We start from the raw sequence: 25,076 nt of genomic DNA on the forward strand, positions 1-25,076 counted from the left end.
GCGAAGTGCGAGTTGGACTCGCCCACGGTTCCTTAGCAGCAAGTAACAGAATATAAAAGTTATAAAGAAAGGAAAATGATATTAAATTACTTAAATGGTAAAGGTAAAAAATCTTTGCTCAAAATCATACAGTGCAAATGAGCTCTCATCATTTATACGTATTAAAAAAAAAAATACTAACTAGATCTCGTTCAAATCAATTACCGGTAGAAGTTTACAGGGTAATATAAATCATATATTTTTTTTAGTTTCATCTATCTCTTAATTTAGAAGTTACAGGGTTGATAGTGTCTTACGCGCAAATGATTCAGTTTAGAAAAAAATAATATTAGAAACCTCAATATCATATGGTGTGGGATATTTATGGATGACCTATTCATAAATATCCCACGACATTGGGTTTGATAAAAAAAAATTTGAGTTTCAGTTCTTAGTATGGGGTGTAGTATACCCCTAAAATTTATTGTTTTCTTCTCTTTTTGTGTGAAAATGTGAATGTAGTTCACAGAATACATCTACTTACCAAGTTTCATCAGTATACTTCTTACAGTTTTGGAACAAAGTGGCTGTACTAATGTAAATACACGGACAGACAGACTGACATGACGAATCTATAAAGGTTCCGTTTTTTGCCATTTGTCTTCGGAACCCTAAAAACAGTAAAACATAAATAAATTTTAGATTCCTTAACAGAGAAAAAACAATATTATGATTTTTATAATAAATACTGTTACCGCTTTAAATATTTGTCAAGATCACAGAGTAAAGACATAATGGAACTTGTTAGATCATAATGAGTTTGCCCTGATTTTTTTGATTTCGTAAAATTTTGTTTACTAAGTTACCCTTTAATAAAGCAGCTTCATAGGCCAGTTATAATTAAGCACTAATTAGTCGCTTGTATTTTTTGTAATTAAAGTACAATTAAGTTAACATTGAAGCTCACAATATCTTGAGGGTAGAGATAATTAGAAGCGCTGTCTTTACGGCCGTTCCCAATATTCTATCTACAGATAGAGATAAATTACTACCTTCTACTGTCAGTAAATATCTGTCATTAATCTGAAGCTGTCCCAATATACCCCATAAGTCATTCTTATCGCCTTATATTGGGACGCGTGTATTGCAATTACAAACTTCTATCGCTGGTAAGCTATACGTCGTCCCAGACAGCGTGTACGGATAAGGTGAGTTACCGTCGATAAGTTCATTGGTACAGAAAAGTCAACGATAGTTACGATTTTTATCTCAAGTAAGAGATAGACTGAATATTGGGAACTGCCGTAAATATATATATTAAAGGCAATGAAATATACTCTTTATAAATATATAAAATAGTAGCTGACCCGACAGACGTTGAATAAAATACTATTTTTTATGAATTTGTCAATAATATTTCCATCAATAATTATTTGATAAAATAATATGATCCCTGTTGTTATTATAGTCCAAGATCCCGATATTGAACGACCTTCACCGAGCTGGTTACAGGATGAAACATATTTCTTATGAAATTTGTGTCAATAAATATATTGCATATGGGTTGCCTAGCAAATTTCCAATCGAAAGTATGCAGTCCATAGTATATGCCAAAGTTGTGTTGCCTATTATTTCCTGTCACAAGTCCTGGGTTGCGAGGAATGAACACTAATGAAATAAACTTTATTTTTATTTAGGTATCATTCAATCAACAGACTGGTGCAAGTTACTAGTATCGATTAACCTATTCAGACCTGGCAACCCATGACTTGTGACAGGGAAAAAATAGGCATCCTAACTTTTGCATAACTATGCACTGCATACTTTCGATTGGTATATAATTTGTCCAATAAACAAACCGGGGAAATATTAAAATAAAAATTAATTAATAGTTAATCGTATCCTGGACTGAAATTTGCTAGGCAACCCATATGCAATATATTTATTGACATATTAAATTTCATAAAAAATATGTTACATCCAGTAACCAGCTCATTGAAGGTGGTTCTATATCGGGATCCTATACTATTATTATAAAATTGTTTCACAGCAGAACTGTCAAACCTTGCGTCGGTAAATTCTCTCATAGAAAATAATATGTCCATACAAGACACATATTTGAAATAAAAATAATTATGGGTCCCAAATCCGAATGAAAACTATCCTATCTCTCAAGTTGGACTGAACTGCGCTCCATGAAGTAATCCCCATTAAAATCCATTCATTACTTTTTGAGTTCACAAGATACAAACATCAGGACACTCGATTTATAAGGGATTTATACATATTTAGAAAGGTGACTGTCATATCAAAATAATATCTTCTTACTTATCTATATAAATAAAAACCAATGTTTGTACGTTTGTTCCTGCGATCTGAAACCATTGTATCGCAATATTACAGAGGCCGGGAAGATGTATATAATCTTCTAGACACTTTCTAACTGAATCCGACATCTGCTTATAAATATAGTAGGATCCCAATTTCATAGGGATAAACTAAATATGTTCTAGGGCTAGAACTAGAAGAGAGGGTAACGATACATAAACCATAGATTATTTATACCACTAGATACACTGTAACAGCTGTGAAAACGTCGAAAACAATTGAGGTTGCCTGTTAACCTCTATTTTGACCAGTGCAAGCACACTAACCCAAAGTGACATACAAAGCGTGAGTGTAAGACGTCGCTTGTCCAAACACTAAAGTAATAAACCTGGCCTGTTTTCATCGGTTGTCTTACAGAAAGAGGCTCTATAATATAGACCTTTAAATTATCTATGACAGGAACATTCAAATGTTCTCTTGGTTGAACATTGCAGAAGTTGGTATGCTGGAGCGCCACCTGGTGGAAAGCTACAACAAACAATGTAGTATAAACACCTTATTCATACTACGCGGCTACATTTTCTCTAGACCTCACAGGAACGTGAAGCCCCCTTCGGTTCCCCTTTTACACCCTCGCTCTTTTCCTGTTGCGTCAATACGGTTTGCTGTTTCATTACCGTTAGGTACCAGTGGGAGGCTCCTTTGCACAGCACGCCTATTTCTGCCATGAAGCAGTAATGTATAAGCATTACTGTGTTTCGGTCTGAATGGCACTGTAGCTAATGAAATAACTGGGCAAATAAGACTTAACATCTTACGTCTCAAGGTGACGAGCGCAATTGTAGTGCCGCTCAGAATTTTTGAGTTTTTCACGAATCCTGAGCGGCACTGCATTGTAATGGGCAGAGCGTATCAATTACCATAAGCTGAACGTCCTGCTCGTCTCGTCTCTTATTTTCATAAATAAAGAAAAAAAGTGCAGTTCAGTACCGTGTTCACAAGTATTCAGGTTTTTCGCTTGCCCAACCTGTAAAGTAACAGGTGCTGATACAGCAAACGTTGTTTTGTCATATAAATTAATACCCTGTGCCTGCTCATTGTATGAATTGTCATATATAATGAAATGTCACTGACAAAATTTTTATTGCGAATATATAGATATTTCTAAGGCTGCATCACAAGTGTATTATCTATGGGCTGCATTTAGTGCTCGACCGACGGTCAGCGCTGACGTCACTCGAGCGTAGCGCGTATCGTACGCACTGACTTATAACACTAGAAATAAGAAATTGCTTGTAACTAATAATAGTAGGCTTCATAAGATACATAACAGCTTTAAGAGTAAATTTATACACTTTTATAATAACGTCCCAGCCACTGTTCAGGCATTAAATAATGCTAAATATTTTATAAAAACATGCTTCTGTCGTAAATCCTTCTACTCCACAGCTGAATATCTAAGTCATCTGACAGCCTGGAACTAGATTATGATTATTATATAGCAATAGTTATGACAGTAAAATATTGTAAATTACATTAAAAACAGTGCAAAAAAAGAATGCTGGGAGAGATTCTTGCGCCTTTTCTTCTCTCTCATAGCGCTATTTGTTTCCGAAGCGGTAGTAGTATGTAGTATATTAGAAGTGATATCAAAAATAATTCTAAAGGAATCAATTTTGAGCAAATAAATGCCTTTTATGACTTCATGTTGCGTTAAGTGTTCAGCTGACAGTAAACTTGAATGCGCGTGTACAATTGCGAAGAAAAATTAATCCATTTTAAGCCTCTTTAATATGTGCGGTATGAAAGGTATCAAGTTTACCCAATTATTATAGAGCGCGAAATTGAAGGAGAAATAAAAATACAATAATATATTCGAACATGCCAAAACACAAATTTTGATGACGATGTAACATACTCGTACGCGCGTACGGTCGATCGCTCGGTCAGGGTAGCACTGTACGCATTTATTTATCGCCATAGCTCTTAGATTCTCATGAACGCGACGTAGCTGTACGCGCGTAGCAATTCATCAGCGCTGGAGTGAACGCTCTCAAAATATGTTTTCATAGTTGGGCTACGCTCGACCGACGTCAGCGCTGACGGTCGGTCGAGCACTAAACGCAGCTTAAGTCAATAAATAGGTTCTGGAGAAGTAATCACTAACAAACATAATATACTTAAACCTTCTTGGAAACATTCTGCATCTGTTGTTATAAATATTAATTCGATCGGTTCAGTAGAGTTCGCGGTATAACCGGAAACCTTATCTCCATTTAAATAAAACACTTTTTAATGGATGAAAACGCGTGTAAATGTAACAATGTTTTTACATTAGATTTTTGCGTAAAAATTACATTTTTATTACTATTTTAGTGAGCCCGACGTTTCAAGACCTTTTTTTAGGAAAATAAGGGACGAGACGAGCAGGACGTTCAGCCGATGGTTATTGATACGCGCTACCCATAACAAAGTGCCAATCAGGATTCTTGAAAAACCCTAAAATTCTAAGCGGCACTACAATTGCGCTCGTCGCTTTGATACAAAAGATATTAAGTCTCATTTGCCCAGTAATTTCACTAGCTACGGCGCCCCTCAGACCGAAACACAGTAATGTTACACATTACTGCTTCACGACAGAAATAGGCGCCGTTGTGGTACCCATAATCTAGCCGGGTCCTGTGCAAAGACCCTCCCTCTGGTAAAAGAACCTTTCCAGATCTCGTTTTCAGGGGACTCTGACTTTTATTTTTACTGAAACCCGTTCAGTAGCGTTTTAATTATTTTTTAATCTAATCACGTTTTATTTAATTGTGTAACACTCCCGTTAATCAAAGAAAATACTATGATCTTCATTTATTAGTATAAATAATATAATATTTTATGCAAGCAATAAACTAAAATATCTCTTACATAATAATATTGATATCAACTCGCAAGTGCTGGTACTTCAACGTAAAGGGAAGCTTCTGTGAAAGATATTGCTTTTCCACTTGAATAATTCTAATGAAGTGCTTCTAAGAAATATGATTTGAATGCGTTAGAGGCAAAGTTACCTCTTGCATTTATTAAAATATAATTAGTTGCAACGATGAAATGCAATGCAAATTTTCTAGTTAATGTTAATTTATCTTTAAAGAATTATCGTCCTTCTACCCATTTATCAAGACCGTATTTCTCAGTAAAGCGTAGACCATTTTTGTTTATGATAACAAGGGATGACACGAGTAGAATGATGAGCTGATGATAATTTCTGAGACATAAGATGTTGTCAGTAATTTTGCTACCTACAGCGCCTTTCAGACCGAATCACAATAATGCTTACACATTACTGCTTCACGGCACAAAAAGGCACCGTTGTGGTACTCATAATCTAGCCGACATCCTGTGCAAAGGAACATCCCACTGGTATAATCCAATCAAGCTAACATTTTTCTTTTCCCAGAGGTGAGGCCAAATGCTTATCAAGCAGAGGCCATATGTCGGACTCAGATTGAAATCCATTGCCATAAAAGGAAAAATAACCCCTCTATGCTGGTAGCTTTTCCAGCCAAAACGAGTCGTAGGGCAATTTTATGGCTTTGTGATAAGAAGACCCGAACCTCGGACCGTCAACAACTGAGTGAAAGGGGCATTGAGAGAAGATCATTAACGACCTAATATATTTATTGTCCAAGTCCAATATATCTATTGTCTCTTCAAACAAGTCCATTGAACTTGTTTGAAGAGACATCGCGCTCGCCGGCGGAGTACGATGTGTGAATGCATGTGTATTGTTTGAGTGAATATGTGCTTTTGTGTGAGTGTATGTGTGTGTTTACAAGTGGGTATGTGGTGATACCGAAGAAAAGTTACATATCCCAAATGATTGCGAAACTGAAGTCGCAGTGGGCAGGGCACATAGTTCGACGGACAGATGGCCGTTGGGGCATTAAAGTCCTCGAATGGCGACCAAATACCGGAAGACGTAGTGTTGGTACACAAGATTGACCGACGATCTGGTCAAGATCGCCGGAATACGTTGAGGGCAGCGCAGGACCGATAGTCGTGGAAATCTTTGGGGGAGGCCATTGTCCAGCAGTGGACGTCTTCCGTCTGATAATGATGATGATGTGGTGTTATCTTAGAATATCGAATAGATCAAAAGACACTTCTTTACGTATATACCATATAGATAAGGGAAGTACATTAAGGTTCTCGTACACGAAAACTACACAGCTGAGAAAAGCCGCACTATAAAACTGAAGGATGATATTTTTGTTTGTGGATGATGATGATGGTATAAGGAGGCAAGAATCCGGTCAATAGTTTTCAGAACAATCCCCGTGATAAATGTGGTAGAAGGCATTATCTACGCAACTCAACTACGCGTTCATTTTATTTATCATTTTATCGGGAGCGTCTTTTCAAGTCACTTCATAACTCTTTTAATAGATACCACGCTACGTGAACGCTAAAGAAATGACGGAATTCAAATGAATGTTCACTTTATGTTTAGGCATTTCATTTCCTTTTCATTCCGAGGTAGAGCATGTGGATTGAAAAGACCTGACCCGGGTTGCTCTTTTCACTAATAAATTGGTGCGACATTTTAATACAAAAATAAAATGTACCTTTAAAATTGTAAATCTTAAAGCCTTTACAGAAATTATTCAAATTATTCTATTAATATCAGATATTATATATGTACTTTATTGTAGAGATAACTCATGAATCAATTCATAGGTTGATTAAAAATAGATAGGTTAGGACTCTCATAATATTAAACTAGATTAAAAAAATATGAAGGACGCCGTAGCTAGTGAAATTATAGGGCAAATGAGACTTAACATCTTATGTCTCAAGGGCGTATCAATTACCATCAGTTGAACGTCCTGTTCGTCTAATCCCTTACTGTCATAATAAAGCAATTTAATCAATATAATATTTTTTGTAATACGTATTATTATATTAGAAAAAATATAACTGAATTCAATAAAAGTTGTGACTTGAATTCATGCAATTCAAGGAGTAAGAATAAACTGTACATGCCGTTTAATAGCTATAATAAAATTAGCAATTAGAGTAAAGGGCTCAATCACAGGTGTTGGTATTCCATTTTACAAAAAATACCAGACAGTATACTGGGACTCTAACCTTGACTAGGCCTTTGACAAAGAATGCTTACTATAGTATAGTAGATTATATAGACAGTATAATATTGATATAATAATAATATTGACACACTTTTCACACAAATTATCTTGCCCCAAGTTAAGCATATATAGCCTGTGTTATGGGTTACAAGACAATTATATATTTAATACAATATACTTACTTAAACATACATAAATTCATATAAACATACATAAATTACATTTAAATATCCATGACTCGGAAACAAACATCCATATTCATCATATCAATGCTTGCACCTACCGGGATTCGAACCCGGGACCTCTAGCTTAGTAGGTGGGATCGCTAACCACTCGTAGTATTGATGCATGGATCTGCGCAGGTCACCTAAAAATTTATAATATTACTAGCTGACCCGGCAAACGTTGTTTTGCGCGATAAATTATTTTAAGTGTTTTAACGTTTTTTCAGAGACTTACTTTTTAAATGCGACAACCACGACCACGGAAAGGTTTTTTCATTTTTCGGGTTAGTATCATATAGCATAACACACTCACATAAAATATAGGTAAGAAATTTTTTAAAAGCGTTTCAGTAGATCCAGACATTATCATTATTAGAAAGTATTTTATTTATTGTGTTTATATTATTTTACAAATCCAACAAATTAAAAATCATGATAATCCGTCCAGCTATTCTCCAGATATAAGTGTTCCAATAACTGTCTAGTGTATGTAAATTGGAACTCCACGCCTGCTCCGTAGACGCTACGCATCACGCCGGGCGAAGCAGCAAATGCAGTTTCCACTGCCAGTGGCACACCGTTGGATCCATTAAACATGAAAATAAAAAAAATCATTAAAAATTATTTCATAAAATGCAATTAAAACTTAAACACTATGTATTTTAACATCGTGTCATGTTCCGTTATGTTCGCTTTCGGTCGAACGTGACCGAATATCCCCTCCGTGTCTATTAAAAGTAAAGATCTCACCAACTATGTCACCGATACACAGATTCATAGCCAAGGGACGTTTGCCAGTGGTCTTCCATCGCTTGAGCCTGGCTGTAACACGCTGTTCTGCACTACGCATTGCAGCACACTCGTTTCTTTTCTACTTACTTTACACTTCTTTTATATTTTGGATAATTCACACTATAGTTTGATAAATAATAGTGTAATTCTGGTGTGTAAGCTATATTATTGTAAAGTTTCATCAAAATCCATTCAGTAGTTTTTGCGTTAAAGATGTACAAACATACATCCAGACATACAAACTTGCACATTATTAATATTAGTAGGATTATATTATGTAGGCTATATTGTTATATGCTTAAAAGATGGGCTGGGTTCCAAAATATGTAAATGTAAGACTAAAAGCGGAATAGAAGTCTTGTTGCAAGATTATTTTCCATTTGTTTTCTTAATATTTATGTACCCGTAGATCATGGCATCGTGAAGCTTACACGTAGCTTTCACACTACTATGTGTTCCATAACAAAATATTAGCCGTTGGTTTTGAGATGTTTTAGAATGAATAGGTCAATGGGTAGATCCAACAACAGTTGTTGGGGTAACCCTTCACTTAGCCCAGATAATTAAAAAAACATTACACAACATAGGAATTTTATCGTCGCTCATAGGGAATGGAGAGCTATGCTATGCTTTGAGTTTCCATTCGAGATCGAATCAGAAATTAAGAGATCTATAATAGAACAAAGGTTACCAACATAGCCCTGATGGTTACGAAACTGAAGTGGCAGTGAGCAGGGCACATAGCTCGACGGACATAGAAGAAGATTGCCGGAATACGTTGGATGAGGGCAGCGCAGGACAGATCGTCATGGCGATCTTTGGGCGAGGCCTTTGTCCAGCAGTGGACGTCTTCCGGCCTTCCGGCTGAAATGATGATGATGTTGAACATAGAAGTTGCAATTATTTTGGGGAAAGTGGCCATACAATTCACATAATATTATATGACAAATATTGGATACGAAACTTTATTGAGCGCTGAGAAGCTTCATTATTTTCTTTCTGACGATTGGTTTCTTGGTACATAATATCCTTTACAATGGATACGGCTCTTTTGAAATGATATTTTTGATTTGTTGCAAATGTTTACTTTGTTTTTAACCTTCTACTCTCGGCGGTCGTATCATTTATTGTTGAAGGTCTGAGTCAAGGTTTTAACCAATTTTCTGTACTCCCTTCAATCCTTGGTTTTACGGATAAACTTTTACAACTTTAAACAGTAAATCTTTACGATTACAATCAAATTCAATTTTATCAATTTGTTTCAGCTTTGGACTCCCTTGAACATAATCCTCTTCAATCTGGTGTGCTCGGACTTCTCCGTGTCAGTGTTGGGGAATCCCCTGACATTGATATCAGCGCTTTTCCATCGTTGGATTTTTGGACGTACCATGTGCGTTGTCTATGGTTTCTTTATGGCACTGCTAGGTAAGTAAAACATATCTGTAATCTATAAAGATAAACTATTATTAGATTTTTTAATTTTTGTTTACAATAGATAAACTTAAACACTGCGATATTAAGCGATTTAGGGGCTCAATTCATAAGCCACTTTAAAACTTATTTTTCATAAGCACCATGTGCAGTTTCAAAGTTCAGTAATATAACTGCTTATAAAAATTATTTTTATCTGTGTGATACTGCCTTAAATAAAGAAAATATTAAAATTTTGTATAAAATAGCTGAAAATCTTTCCTGCTGTGTCTAAAGGACTAACAAAAACTATGTGAGACTTATATATAATATATTATTTAAGGCTATGAATATTTTCATGAGTATAACCCTATATTTATATAGAACTTGATCAAATTGAAGATTTATTTGTTTTCAATCTAAGCGGAGCTAATTTTATATACTCATACAACTGTCTTTATCTTTTTGTTACATTTTGTAATAAATTTCCTTATGAGGCTCTGTGGCGAAAGGGAGTTCAGTTAAAAGGGTACGTTAGGAAATAGCGTTAATCCATCTGCAATTTTTCATGAAAGAAGAGACAAACATAAAAGAAATAACTCTGTAAGTGAGAGAAAAAGTCATTCGTCTAAACCATAGACTTACAATATATTACCGTATAGACGTTCTGGCAGATCGACAATGTGTCACCAACTTTGATTTGTCATCGTGTGCGTTAGCTAGTAGTTTAGTATTATTTTACTCTTTTGGTTTAAGTATTCAAAATAATAAGAAGCTAATGCCCAGCGTGGCTGACTATTTACGACTTGTCTATTGAAATCGGCTACAAACACAATAGATTCAGTTACCTTTTCTATCTCGCTCCATCTCCATTAGAGATATTCTTCTCTCTCGCTTTGTTTCTCTACACGTTAATATATTTTATGGTCTACAGGCAGCGCATTTTCGTAATTGGTACCAGGCGACCATGAGTGAGTAGTAGAAAGTGCAGAGACTGTTTCAGGTAGTAGAAAGCTACGCTTATTTAGAAATTTCGACTATATTTCATTAATACATAACACGGTGCATCTTTAGTGTGCGTGACAAGCTACATCTTACACCCGCAATTTGTATGTCACTTTGTATCAGTGTGCGTGCATTGCTCAGAATAGAGGTTAACAGTCAACCTCAAGGTTAAAATTCAAATGTTTTCTTAACTCAAACTTTCAACAATTCCTGTTGTTATTTCTGGATAAGAAACGAGTAAATTAAGATTACTTCCCTCACATAGATTAAAATCCAAATTCTAAATAAATCTCTTTCATAATAAATCTTATTTCATGAACAAGCTATATTTGCGAGTAATTAAAATAGGAACTCGACACTGTGCTCGTAATTAACGGCTGATTCCTGTTCTCCTAATAATCATGAAATTCGCAATTACGTAGCAAAATAAAATAACTAAGCTACCAACAATAATTTAGAATCATTTTATATTTATTTTAAAAGATTTGAGCTTTAATCACTCTTAATTAAATATAATAATATTGATAATTATGAATTAAACAATAAGCAAAATGGTCAGATTGTAAGTAGAGGTGTTTAGTAGATTTATTTAGTGTGTGTGGATTGATGCATCTACTATACCATGACCTACTATTTATTGTTGATACAGTAATGGTCGGCCGTGACTGTACTCAATAACTTTCTTTTTTACGTATAATTATACATTTTTTTACTAATGTACAGCGTTGAGTATTTTATTTTTTATGGAATAGGAGGACAAACGAGCGTACGAGTCACCTGGTGTTAAGTGATGACCGCCGCCCACAATCTCTTGCAACACCAGAGGAATCACAGGAGCGTTGCCAGCCCTTAAGGAAGGAGTACGCGCTTTTTTTGAAGTCCCGGAAACACCGCACAAGGAAGCTCATTGCACAGCTTTGAATAACGTGGAAGAAAGCTCCTTGAAAACCGCACTGTGGAGGACCGCCAAACATCCAGATGGTGGGGATGATATCCTTACTAGTGGCATGTCGTGCAAAGGTGGAATTCGGCGGCAGGAATCAGGTTAAACAGCTCTTCGGAACACTCCCCGTGATAAATGCGGTAGAAGACACACAATGTAGCGACATTTCTACGCAACGCCAAGTGATCCAGCCGTTCACAGAGCACTGGGTCCCTGACAATTCGAGTTACTTTATGTTGCACGCGGTCGAATGAATCGAGCTGATACTGGGGTGCGCCAGACCAGAAATGACAGCAATACTCCATGTGTGGCCGGACCTGCGCTTTGTATGCGCTTTGTAGAGCGTTAGAATGTGGGCCGGCTTGAAGTATTGCCGTGCTCTATAAATGACGCACAGCTTCTTCGAAGCCTATTCAGCTTTGCCCTCCAGATGGCCACGGAGTTGACAATCGCTCGAGATTTCAAGACCCAGTATTCCGATACAAGGCGAGGCTTTAAGGGAAGTGATGTCGAAGAGCGGTTATACGGCAAATGGGTTATTTTAGTGGTAAACACGCAAACTTGAGTCGTCTGGGGGTTAAATTGGACAAGGTTCAATTTACCCTATTCCACGACCTTCTCAAGAGAGGACTTGATAGAAGACACAAGTTTCTCCCGGCACTGGTCAACGATTTCCCGAGAGAGACCTGCATGGCCCGTGTATACGGCATCACCAGGGCTGTCGTCTGCATAGCAATGTATGTTGGAGGTGTCCAACATATTATTGATATGCAGAAGAAACAGCGTGGGAGATAGCACACAGCCTTGGGACACTCCAGCGTTCACGGGCTTCGGGTTCGAGCAATAACCGTCGACAACGACCTGTATGCTGCGCCCAGTGAGAAAGCTGGAGGTCTACTTGCATAAGCTCTCGGGAAGCCCAAACGATGGAAGTTTTGAGAGTGCCTTGTGCCATACACGATCAAAGGCCTTCGCTATATCCAGGCTAACTGCCAGGCTTTCCCCCTTGCTTTCAATAGCCGCCGCCCATCTATGTGTTAGGTATATCAAAAGATCACCTGCCGACCGACCATGGTGAAAGCCGTACTGACAGTCGTTGATCAACTCATGACCCTCTAGGTATACCAATAGCTGGCGGCTAATTATGCTCTCCATGATTTTGGAGGGCAGGAAGGTAATAGCAATAGGCCTGTAGTTCGCCGGATCCGAACTGTCTCCTTTTTTTGGATTGGATGGACAAGGGCTGACTTCCATGAGTCAGGGTCTACACCTTTGGATTAAGAGTGTCGGAATAAATGCGTTAGCACCGGCACCAACTCAGGGGCGCACGCTCTAAGCACGATTGGAGAAATGCCATCCGGCCCGCTCGACTCCCTGACGACCAACGACAATAGAGCTCGCCTAACAGTTTCCTGTCTGAACTGTACTTCAGGCATAGAGCTCTGACACCGCGAGATGGTCGGCGGTGTTTTTCCGTTGTCGTCAAGAGTCGAGTTAGAGGCAAAGAGAGCGCACAGGAGATCGGCTTTCTCTTTTGCCGCATACGGCAATAATAAATACGGCCTATGGGCCAGGGTGTCATTCCTCATGTGCAACGGCGGCAAGGACGGCTGGTTGAAGTTACCAAGAGCAGCTTTAGAAAAACGACCAGAACTTGCGTGTTCCAGTCGGGCAACTGGAAAGCTGTTCGCCGATTTTGACGACGTGCGATCTCGATGATGATCGACTTCACACGGGCGATTTGTCGCTTAAAAAATCTGGAGGCACGGTTATATTTCCTCTTTAGAACATTGCTGTTCGGATCCTTTGAGCCCAACGCCGCAACCCAAGTTCGATACGCCTGTTTTTTGCAGTCAGATGCTGCTTTAACTGACGCATCGAACCAGTGCTGTGATCTGCCACCGATTGGTACTACAGAGCTTGGTATAAAAATATCCATGCCCTGTAATATCACATCGGCTACGGCAACGGCGCAGGAACTAGGATCATTCGAAGGGAAACAAACCTTGCCCCAAGGGTAGGATGCAAAAAAGGAACGCATCCTATCCCAATCTGCTGACTTGTAGTGCCAAACGCGGCGGGTCGCTGGTGGTCTGCGACGTTGTTGTCGGATAGGCTCTACACTCCTGACCAGGCAATGGTCGGACGTTCCGAAAGGGGCGTAGACAGAGACCTGATAACTTTCGGGATGTATAGTCAGCAGAAGATCCAATAAGGACGGCATGTGGCTATCCATATCCGGGAGCCGCGTTAGCGACTCAACCAATTGGGACAGACCATACGCCAATGCAAAACTATGCACAGATCGCCCTGCGTAGTCTGTGGTACGTGATCCAAGCCATTCGGCATTGTGCCCATTGAAATCACCCAAGACTACGATTTCGGCGGAGGGGATCTGTGCAAGTACGTCGTCAATTGCCGCTTGAACGCAGCCCATGAGATGATCGGTTTCTGCGTTACCACTATGGGACCTGTAGGCACACGCATAGATGCGGACGCGATCGTCTAAATCTACTTGGAGCCAGCGAGTAGACAGATCCCTACCCTCAGTACATACATACCCCGGTATGAGGCAAAAAATCATGTTCAATTTTGTACCCGGGGTACGTTAAATATGACGTATCGCTGGTTGGGTTGAGGTTAGGTTGAGATATCTGCGTCCCCGTAAGGAAACACAAGGCCGGCTGCGCCGTCTCAAGGTGGTGGTGGACGGCGTTTAAATTGGAGTGAATTCCCCTGATGTTACAAAAGTCCACATTAAGCGTGGAGCGGGGTACCGTGGTGTTGCTGCCCTGTTTGTCCTTAGATATGCGCGGTAGTGTGCCCTCCCAAGAATACGATAGGCAGCCCGAGGTAGAATGCTCTGGGAGGGATTCTCTGGCTCTGATAGAGCCGGTACCCTCCTGTGGTACATATATGTAGATTAAGATTCTATTTTTGTTGTTTGGTTGAGTTCTCGTTACTGGCTTCGTCATGCTCGTTTAAATGTCACTACTTGCGGCGGCGACATGGGACGGGTCGTCCCCTTCCCTAAAATATGGTCGTGGGAGGCGATGGCTGGCTCATGCGTCATGCTCGTGAACGCGCGGTGCTTATATATATTATTATATATAGAAATATATGGGATATTATGTATAATCGCTCACAGATTACCTTTATTTACTTACGATGTGTGTGTATAATAATTTTTGTTATGTATTAATTTTCATTTACTTTTTTGACTTACTCGTGTAAGGCATTGACTATTTGAAGTATGAGTATATTTGTTGCATCACTTTACATATTATATTGTATTTGAAAGGATTTGTAAAACGATAAAAATGTAAATCTTGATTTAAAAGAGTGGCAATGAGTTTCTTACTACTTCTTCTCATTAATTCAACCCTTTTTTTTGACTTTCGTAAGTGACGTACATGATTAAAGTGAGTTTGATTTGATTTTAAAAACTTGGTAATTATGAAGCGGTAATGTAAAATCTGTTTGCACAAATACGATCTTATTCCTTATGATTTTAAACAAGTTAGATATTTTACTCTTTTACCCCTGCACCGTCTTGCTACCTACCTACTACAAATAAGGAACAGTTGTAGAAGGTATGTATCTATGTAATCATTCAGAAATACGTTTTGGTTACATTTTTAGGGTTCCGCAGCCAAATCGTAAAAAACTGAACCCTTATCGTTACGTCATGTCTGTCTGTCTATCCGTGTATGCCACAGCCACTTTTTTCCAAAACTGTAACAACTATACTGTTGAAACTTGAAGCGCATTAAAATTTTCACACAAAAATTGAAAAGAAAAATTTTTTGGAACTTCCCCATACTTAGAACTGAAACTCTTAATTTTTTTTAATCAAACCCATACGTGTGGGATATTTATGGATAGGTCTTCAAAAATGATATAAAGGTTTCTAATTTCATTTTTTTCCAAACTGATTAGTTTGCGCGAGAGACACTTCTAAAGTGGTAAAATGTGTATCCCCCCCTGTAACTTCTAAAATAAGAGAATGATAAAACTAAGAAAATATATGATGTACATTTGAGATCTCATTTGCACTGTATAATTTTGACCAAAGATTATTTGCCTTTTCCATTTAATTTCCATTTCCAAAGAAAAAAAATTATCAAAACTGAGTCAGGGGGATGTAAGGAGAGAAATAGAACAAGTTCCGATTGTTTTGGAATTATTTGTTTCTCTGTCTGTTTGTCTGTTTGTGCGGGCTAATCTCTGAAACTACTGGACCAATTTAATTGAAATCTGGCATAATGATACCTTATATCCAAGGTCTATCTTAAATACTTTTCATACCGTAAAATTAAAAGGTTCCCGTGGGACGGTTAAAAACCTATTATTAGATCCTTATACACACTTGGTACACAACAACATATACATAAACTTAATAAAATTTGGCATGTTGATACCTTATATTGCCGGGCAATATACTGGGTGGCCGAGAAGTTGAAGTCCAAATCTAAATTGAATTTGGCTCATTTTATTAGCCAATGTTCTCGGAAGTTTTTAAAAATAATTAGAAGCCATAGGCTCCCCATTTTTTTTGTGATACCTTGAACATTTCCATGAATTTAGCTGGAGCAGTTATCTTGAACTTACAACTCAATTCTAAACAAGTTCCAGCATTGTCTAAACTATTGTTGCGTAGCAACCTTTTGAAGTATATGACGAGAGTTGACAAACTTCAAGACATTGTTAATTTCAACAGCTAGTTAATTTAAAAAGTGAACGCAAACAAAGACTCGTTCCTATAAGCGGAGTATTATTTCCAATCCCTGACCCACTCCCATGTCACTATTCATAGTTTCTTATGTGGTTATTGCAACTGTAGTTAATAATTATCAACAATAAAATTAACTAAAAGTGTTCAAAAAAATTGGAAAAAAGTCCTAGACCACAACTAAGTGAAAAAAGCGGATATAATAATAATAAAAACATTTATTTCAGGCATACCACCCATATAAATTAAAAACACGTTAATACAATATTTGACAAAATCTTATAATAATTTGATAGTTACAATATTCACTTAGATTTATGTTAGTTCCTATCGCTAATTCTTAAATTTAACTTATAAAACTACTTGCACCTAGTACTAATATGAGCCTCGTTCCAAGTTTTCCAGAGAGAACTGTCTAGTCTAGATGCCAGTGTGCTGAGGAGGACATTATTGCTACTGGCAAGTCTGCTCATCATGGACGCAGCGCGTTTTCGCATAACCGCAAAGAAATCGTCCACGCGGGCATCCGCAAACATTGCTGACGCGCTGCAGCGCCACGGCCTCCCCACCACTGCTCTCAGCACGTTGTTGTACTGAAAACGTAGGGCGCTGTTACTTCTCTGCGTGTAGTTAGTCCACAGACTGCACTAATAAAGACTGGCAGTATGCTCTAAACTGAGTTAATTTGACCTGCGCAGTACACCGTGCAATCTCGGACCGACAGCGCCCTACGCTCCCGTTCCATGTCACTGTCGTCATCGAGGCGTTCGGTCACTACGTGTCCAAGGTACCTGAACTCAGATACTTGCTTCAGGGGGGCTCCGCACAGATATACAGTTGGAGAAGATGTGACTCTTTTGTTCCTCCCCCTGAAAATTAGAAACTCACTCTTTTTTGTGTTGTAAATGAGTCCATGTTCCTCAGCATATTATTCGCATATGCGCAGCAACTTACCAAGACCACCGATCGAAGGACTCAATAGAACCATGTCATCTGCATAGCTTATATTGTTCATGCTGACACCATCTATCGAGCATCCGACACATAATAATAATAAAAGGGGAAAAAAATATTATCTCCTAAACTACGCAAAATCGTAGAACATACATAGGGGTGATTCGGATACTCATCACCATGAGGCTTTCAGATTTTAGGTTTTGACGTCAACTACTCGGCCATCCTGTATTATAAAAATAAATATTTGAAAACTGTCACTTCTCTGTTTGGCCAAATCATAATAATTATAATGATTTCACTAATTATAATAATATTTGTCATTTGATTTTGTATTCAAATCAGGTAAATAGTTATCATAATAATACTAAAAGCAAATACGATAATTAGTAGATATTTAATCAATTATAACACGTATTTACATAAAATTTGATGATAAAATGCATTTTAACTAAATTAAAAAAAAAGGAGTCTGTGCTTTTATTATTTACTAGTTGACCCGGCAAACGTTGTTTTGCCATATAAATTACTTTTTGAGTTAGAGTTTTTCTTAAACATTGCAACATTACTTTATTTTACTAAAATAAAAATAAAAATCTGAAATAAACGTAGCCTAAGTTACTCCTTATTACATCAGCTACCCGCCAATAAAAGTCCCGTCAAAATCGGTCCAGCCATTTCATAGATTAGCCGGAAAAAACAAACAGACAAAAATTTTAAAAAAAATGTTATTTTGGTGTATACCGTATATATATTCATATACATGTAGTAAAAAACGGTTATTTCAATATTACTTTATATATGTATACCTAGATTATTATTTCACCGGATTTGTCTCCCACTAACGAACAAATCTAAATTAAACATTTTTTTCAAAGCTTCTCAAGACAAGTCCTTTGATATGTTGTTAAAATACCACGCCTGTTCAGTACTTGAACTTTAAAATAATTTAATACATTGTGTCCCGACAAGAATGTTAGAAACTTGCCAAGATATACATTAGTTAAAACAACATTCAAATCGGCTAAGCCATTACTGAGATAAGTGTGCACAAACGCACAGACAGACGAAAATTTTTAAAACCATATTTGATATTGGGGACATAAGTATAACGTTTTTTTTTTATATTTTATGTTCAAATTATGTCCTGTTTTTACTTTAAATAATGTGCAGGGTGATTACTTGGCATCAAAAGAGCTCAATAATAGTGTTTCGATAAACTTAAACATAAAACAGAAAACAGTTAGTATTAACAGTGGGAGGCTCCTTTGCACAGGATGCCGTTCAGATTATGGGACCACAACAAACCCCATTTCTGCCGTGAAGCAGTCATAATTAGGTATTACTGTGTTTCGGTCTGAAGGGCGTCGTAGCTAGTGAAATTACTGGGCAAATGAGACTTAACATCTTGTCTTAAGGTGACGAGCGCAGTTGTAGTGCCGCTCAGAATTTTTGGGTTTTTCAAGAATCCTAAACGTATCAATTACCATCAGCTGAACGTCCTGCTCATCTCGCCCCTTACTGTCGTAAAAAGAAACAGCAAACTTTTCTGAAAGTATCTTTTCTCATAATAGTGATGAAGTTACCAAAAGTACTTTCAATTTATTTTTATGAAAATAAGGGACGAGATGAGCAGGACGTATTGCTAATGGTAATGGATACACTCTGCCCATTACTATGCAGTGCCGCTTAGGACTCTTGAAAATCCCCATTACTATAATAATAATAATAATAATTTATTTCTCTTAAAATCATAGTTTACAGCAGCTAGTGGCCGGAGTCACCTTTTAAGCAAATAATGCCTGTACCAGGTGTCTCCGCTCTTCCAATTCAGCAATGTGTTATATTTAACAAAAGTTTTATTGACATGGTGGTGAAGTAATAATAAAGTTATGAAATGAATATAAATTTAAAAAGGTTATGAAATGAATATAAATTAACAATTTAAATATTTGGAAAGTTACTTTTGAACACCTTGACAATTACAGCGACAAAGATTTACAATTACGATTTTTAATTCTTATCGAACATGTAAGTCACTTTTTATTATTATAAACATAAATGATAAATATGTGTAACTATGTGTGAGTGTGTGTGTGCGTGCGATACTGTGTGTTTTTGTGAGTGTTGTGTGCGTGTATATATGTTAAGTGCGTGTGGAATATTTTCTGTCTGATCTATGTAAACATTGGATAAGTTATTATACTCTGTACATTATTTAAGTTGTTTAAGTAAAATCTCCGTTGCCTCATAGTCGAGAGACTTTAACCACTTCTCTACGATTTTTTTACAATCGTTATATTGTTTTGAGTGGATATGTAGTTTTTTATTTATTTTATTGTAAATTTGAGCTGAGAGACTATTGTATTGTGCGCTAGCAAACTTTGTTTTTGTTCGAGGGACTTTAGTTACGTTAGGTTGCCTCCTACTTTGTTTATTATTTACGAGATATGGTACTTCTTTATGTTTTTTGATTAAAACATGTTTCAGAAACAGTTTCCTCACAGAGAGTAAACCGCACTCAAGGTAAAGTTGTTCTGTAGAATATCTGTAACGTTTGAAATACATGGCCTTAATCAATGCTCGTTGCGAGCGCTCAATGTCTAAAAACTTTATTTTTGCAGCACCTCCCCACACTGGAATGCAGTAGGTTAGGATGGATTCAACTAGTGCAGTATATATTCTCTTTAGCAGAGTGTTAGAGGAATCACTATCGTTCTCAGATTTGTCATTCTTTGGGACCACGTTCATTTTATTACTACATTACTGCTTCACGGCAGAACTAGGCACCATTGTGGTACCCATAATCTAGCCGGCACCTTGTGCAAAGGAGCCTCCCACTGGTAATAATAATAGCATATTTGTTGGAAAATATGACGAAACCCTGTATTATTTTGAAAATTCAAACTGACAACTAGAATTAAGACTAGCAGAATCTTTACTTCGTCCATTTGCAAATGGTGTCACTCGGTCGGAATTTAAATATTTATCGCAAGAACCCGGAAATTGCATAAGATAGCACCAAATTAATACTACGGATGCCAAGACGTTTAAATTTGAATCAACATTTTAGTGTTAATAAAAAAAATAGCAAAATACTGGAGAACAGAGATAGAAGGTTCTATCTATGCTGGAGATATTTATTTAAATCCAAATAGTTAGGCCAAAATAACACTACGCAAGCTATGATGTTTGAAACAATATTTTGGTGTTAATAAAAAAAGCGGCGAAGTACGAGTCGGACTCGTCCATGAAGGGTTCCGTAGCAGCAAGTAACAGAATATAAAACTTATATAGAAAGGAAAATGATATTAAATTATTTAAATGAGCAAATGAGCTCTCGTCATTTATACGTATTAAAAAAAACGACTTACTATATCTCGTTCAAACCAATTTTCGGTGGAAGTTTGCATGCTAATGTTTAAGTTTCATCATTCTCTTATTTTAGAAGTTAAAGGGGGGTTGGGACACACATTTTACCACTTGGAAGGGAACTCTCTCGCTGAAACTATTCAGCTTAGAAAAAAAACAAAAAAAATCTTTATTGATTTTAACAAATTCTCTTTTACAAATAGTGGCAAGAACCTCCTTTTAAGCATATAAAGAATGCTTGTACCAGGAGGCTCCGCTCCTTCTTAGCCTTAAAATAAAATACTTAGAGAACTACAAAATGATATTAGAAACGTCAATATCATTTTGATGACCTATCCATAAAAGGCATAAAAGGCATTTATTTTCTCGAAATTGATTCCCTTAGAATTCTTTTTGATGTCATTTCTATTATACTAGATACTACTACCGCTTCGGAAACAAATGGCGCTCTGAGAGAGAAGAAGGGGCGCTAGAAACTCTAGATAATACTCTCATAGATACCATGCGTATAGGTTTGATGAAAAAAAATTTTTGAGTTTCAGTTGCAAGTATAATGTAACAAAATTTATAGTTTTCTTTCTATTTGGTGTGAAAATATTAATGCGGTTCACAGAATACATCTACTAACCAAGTTTCAACAGTATAGTTCTGGAAAAAAGTGGCATACACGTACAGACAGACAGACGAGACGAATCTATGAGGGGTCGGGTTTTTACTAGTCAAATGGTAAAAAAACCGACCGGAATCCTAAAAACAGTTATGAAGAAATTTATTTATATATTTATAGCTACAACCCGGAAATAGTATGAGATAGCACGAAAGTAAACTACGGATGCCATGAAATTTTAAACAACATTTTAGTATCATAATATTTATAAAAACAGATTTGGGCTTTAGAAATTTATACACTTAAAATGTTCCTTCTCCATTTTTACATTCAATTCTACAGGCATCTAAATATTTTGAAATCCCTTCACATTATAACGATTCCATGGGGTTCACTTAATATGTCTGCCTGGACTTTTAACCGCTAAGAGGCTCACTCGTTAACCTTCTACCAGGCTATGCTCACATATAATACCGACTTTCATAATTAACTTAGTAAACAATATTTTATATCTGTACAGTTGATTAAGATTTCCTAAATTAAGAGATCCAGATAAAAGTGTATACTCATTGAAATCGAATCTTTTTTTTTAATAATTTATTTTTACAGTATTTTCACTAGCTTTAACTTTAGCTAGCGACGTTTTTGTGAGGTTAAGATAACGCTTTTCAAAGCATGTCAAACCTTTTATAAGAGCAGCCTGTGTGTCAGATATACTGAAAGAACGCTTAGTGTCTTTCGCGTTCAGTACAACAATGGTTTCAGGTTGACGAGGCTGCTCCGCTTTTGCAGTGCTACGGCAATTTTCGCGGATGCGAGGACGCCTTCCATGCCACCCAACACAAAAGAAACGCGTCATTGCTGAAAAAGTTGCGGGAAGCCCTAACATCATTCTGCAAACCATTGCTAGTCATTGCGATGCACCAATTATGCAAGCATTTATGCGGCTTCATGTGCCTGTTTAGTTATAATTATACTAACAAAATTTAGGACATTTTACTACAATTATTATGGATTTTTTTCTGAATTAAATTATTATAATTATAAGCCCAAACAATAATAGTTGTACATTACTGCTTCACAGCACAAAAATGCGTCGATATGTGAAATTCACCTAGGGAACAGTTTTTCAGCACAGCCGGATGATACCAGATTAAACTTTCTGTTACAAAGGATCTAGACTTTATATACTATCGGAATATAACGATTTTGTAAAAAGGAACCCTTATATATATTAAAAGTCAGTGAAATAAACAGCTACTGTCAGTCAAAAGCCTGGTAAATCATTTCCTTTAAATAAAATAATGTAATTTGTAACACGCTCTGTTCCGAGAATGTCAGCGATTCGTTCCAAGAATAATGTTGAATTTTGTTGCAGGAATTACGTCAATAACAACACTCACTGTTATTTCGTTTGAACGTTACTTAATGGTGACACGACCCTTAAGTACAAGACATCTAAGTTCAAAGAGTGCCGGCCTCGCTATTGTATTCATTTGGACATACTCCCTAGCCCTCACAACTCCTCCATTGATGGGCTGGGGGAACTACGTCAATGAGGCAGCAAATATAAGGTAATTTAATAAAATAATACTAATACTAAATATTTTAATATACGATTATGCAAAAACAATTACGTACAGAACTTTTTTTACTTAAGAAACGCTTTGGCACGATTTAAAGATGTATATATTTATATTCACACGCTTTCACTCACTCACTAATACTCACTAATAATAAATAAATTTTATGTATCTACGATATAGTTGGTAGGTCTGAGAATCGGCAGTCATTTAATTTTTATACCCTAAAAATTTTAATCATTGAATTTCTTTTTAATTACTTTATATGGCAATACAACGTTTACTGGGTCAGCTAGTAATCAATAAAATACTGTATTTAAAATAATTGTTTCACAGCAGAACTGTAAAACCTTGCGTCAATAAATTCTCTCATAGAAAATATATCCATACGAAACAAATATTGAAAATAAAATTAATTATGGGTCATATCTCTCAAGTTGGACTAAACTGTAGTTTATAACTTATTTTAATAGAGATTACTTCATTGAGTGTACTCAATGAAGTAATCTCTATTAAAATAAGTTCATTAGTGGAGTGGAAACAAACATCAGGACACTGGACTTATAATATATATTAAGATATAGCTGCAGCCATTTTGTGATAGATGGCAATAGATTAAGCCCTTTACCTTTCTATTCATACTCAACATTCGAAATGGGAATAAATCTTGAAATTACGATTACATAATTGGATTAATTCTACACAGAAGTTTACACAAAATTACTCGATTCAATACCCTATCTTCAGTATCGATGGCTATGTAATGAAAGATAAACAACGCTGATTACTTGCCTGTTTGAATTTACATTCAATCTACAAGTACGTTTCGAGTTTTGCGAACGCAAACATACGAACACGTGTCATACAGACGCAGGCGATTTGCGTTAATTGAATAACTCAACGTCTGACCTAACCATAGACACATCCGCTCACCTCAGTTGTTCGAATGAATTGTTTGCATTGCAAAGATAATAATATGAGTTATGAGGTTGATGTGGCAACACCAGAAGGTTGGCCTGCCATCACTCTCTGTACGGTACGCGCTCTTTTTGAAGGAACCTGGAACCACCGCGCTACGTAGTGAACTTTGCTGTATTTAATACCGCTAGTGCCCCGGACAATCCCTTATAACATTGATTCCTACTTTTACTGAGTATTAAGAGGGCAACGCCTCAATATCTAGGATAAGGAAAATCAAAAATCTTTGATCACCGTAAAACACAGGACACCAAAATATTCATCTACGCAGACGACCTAGCACTAGCAGCTCAAGCGGACAGCTTCACGAGTGCAGAGGAACAATAACTACATCCCTGAACCAGCTCAACGAATACTATACGGCAAATGGATTGAAACCAAACCCAAATAAAACCGAAGTCTGCGTATACCACCTACGTAATAAGGACGCAAACAGGGAACTTTACATCACATGGCAAAATTTTTCCATAAAAGATTCCCCAAATACTTGGGCGTAACACTTGACCGCAGTCTGACAATGAAACAGCACTCAGCAAAAGGTCTGCAGACGCAACAACTTACTGAGAAAGCTGACTGCGACTTCCTGGGGAGCTACACCAAGCGTGTCGTACTCCGCAGCCGAATTTTCCTCCCTTGCGTGGGAACGGTCGGCACATGCAAAGCTGATCGACGTAGCTCTGAGCCTGTCGTTTAATAACAGGTAGTCTGAAGCCAACACCTACCTCAAAACTGTACCCGCTGGCAGGAAGAGCCCCACCTGAAGTGCGAAGAACTGTCTCTAGCTCGGTAGAAAGAAAAATGAGTTCCAAAAAGAAATGTCTCTAGCTCAGTAGAAAGAACAAAGCGGACACAGGACAGACGGCACCTACTATTCAATCATAAACCGGCCCGCCCTAGGCTACGCTCCAGGAATAGCTTCTTACACTCAGTGCAGCCTCTCAACCAGTCCGCTGAAACTACACGTCTTGCTATGTGGAGGTCACGGCTAAGTAGCTCAAACCCGAACATCAGCGGGAAAGAGAGACTAGCCGATG

At 37.2% G+C, this 25,076-nt stretch overlaps 1 protein-coding gene across 1 annotated transcript in view; it reads left to right on the top strand.

The window, feature by feature from the left end:
- The window catches only part of LOC126974333 (parapinopsin-like), a 99,093-nt gene that overhangs the window by 53,769 nt on the left and 20,248 nt on the right, over positions 1-25,076 (top strand). Inside the window, exons 3-4 of the mRNA XM_050821790.1 lie at positions 9,724-9,883; positions 22,860-23,055. Of these exons, the coding sequence (XP_050677747.1) occupies positions 9,724-9,883; positions 22,860-23,055 (356 nt within the window). The remainder of the gene's footprint in view (positions 1-9,723; positions 9,884-22,859; positions 23,056-25,076) is intronic.

The sequence above is a fragment of the Leptidea sinapis genome, chromosome 32 (genome assembly GCF_905404315.1).
Source record: "Leptidea sinapis chromosome 32, ilLepSina1.1, whole genome shotgun sequence".
Lineage (NCBI taxonomy): Eukaryota > Metazoa > Arthropoda > Insecta > Lepidoptera > Pieridae > Leptidea > Leptidea sinapis.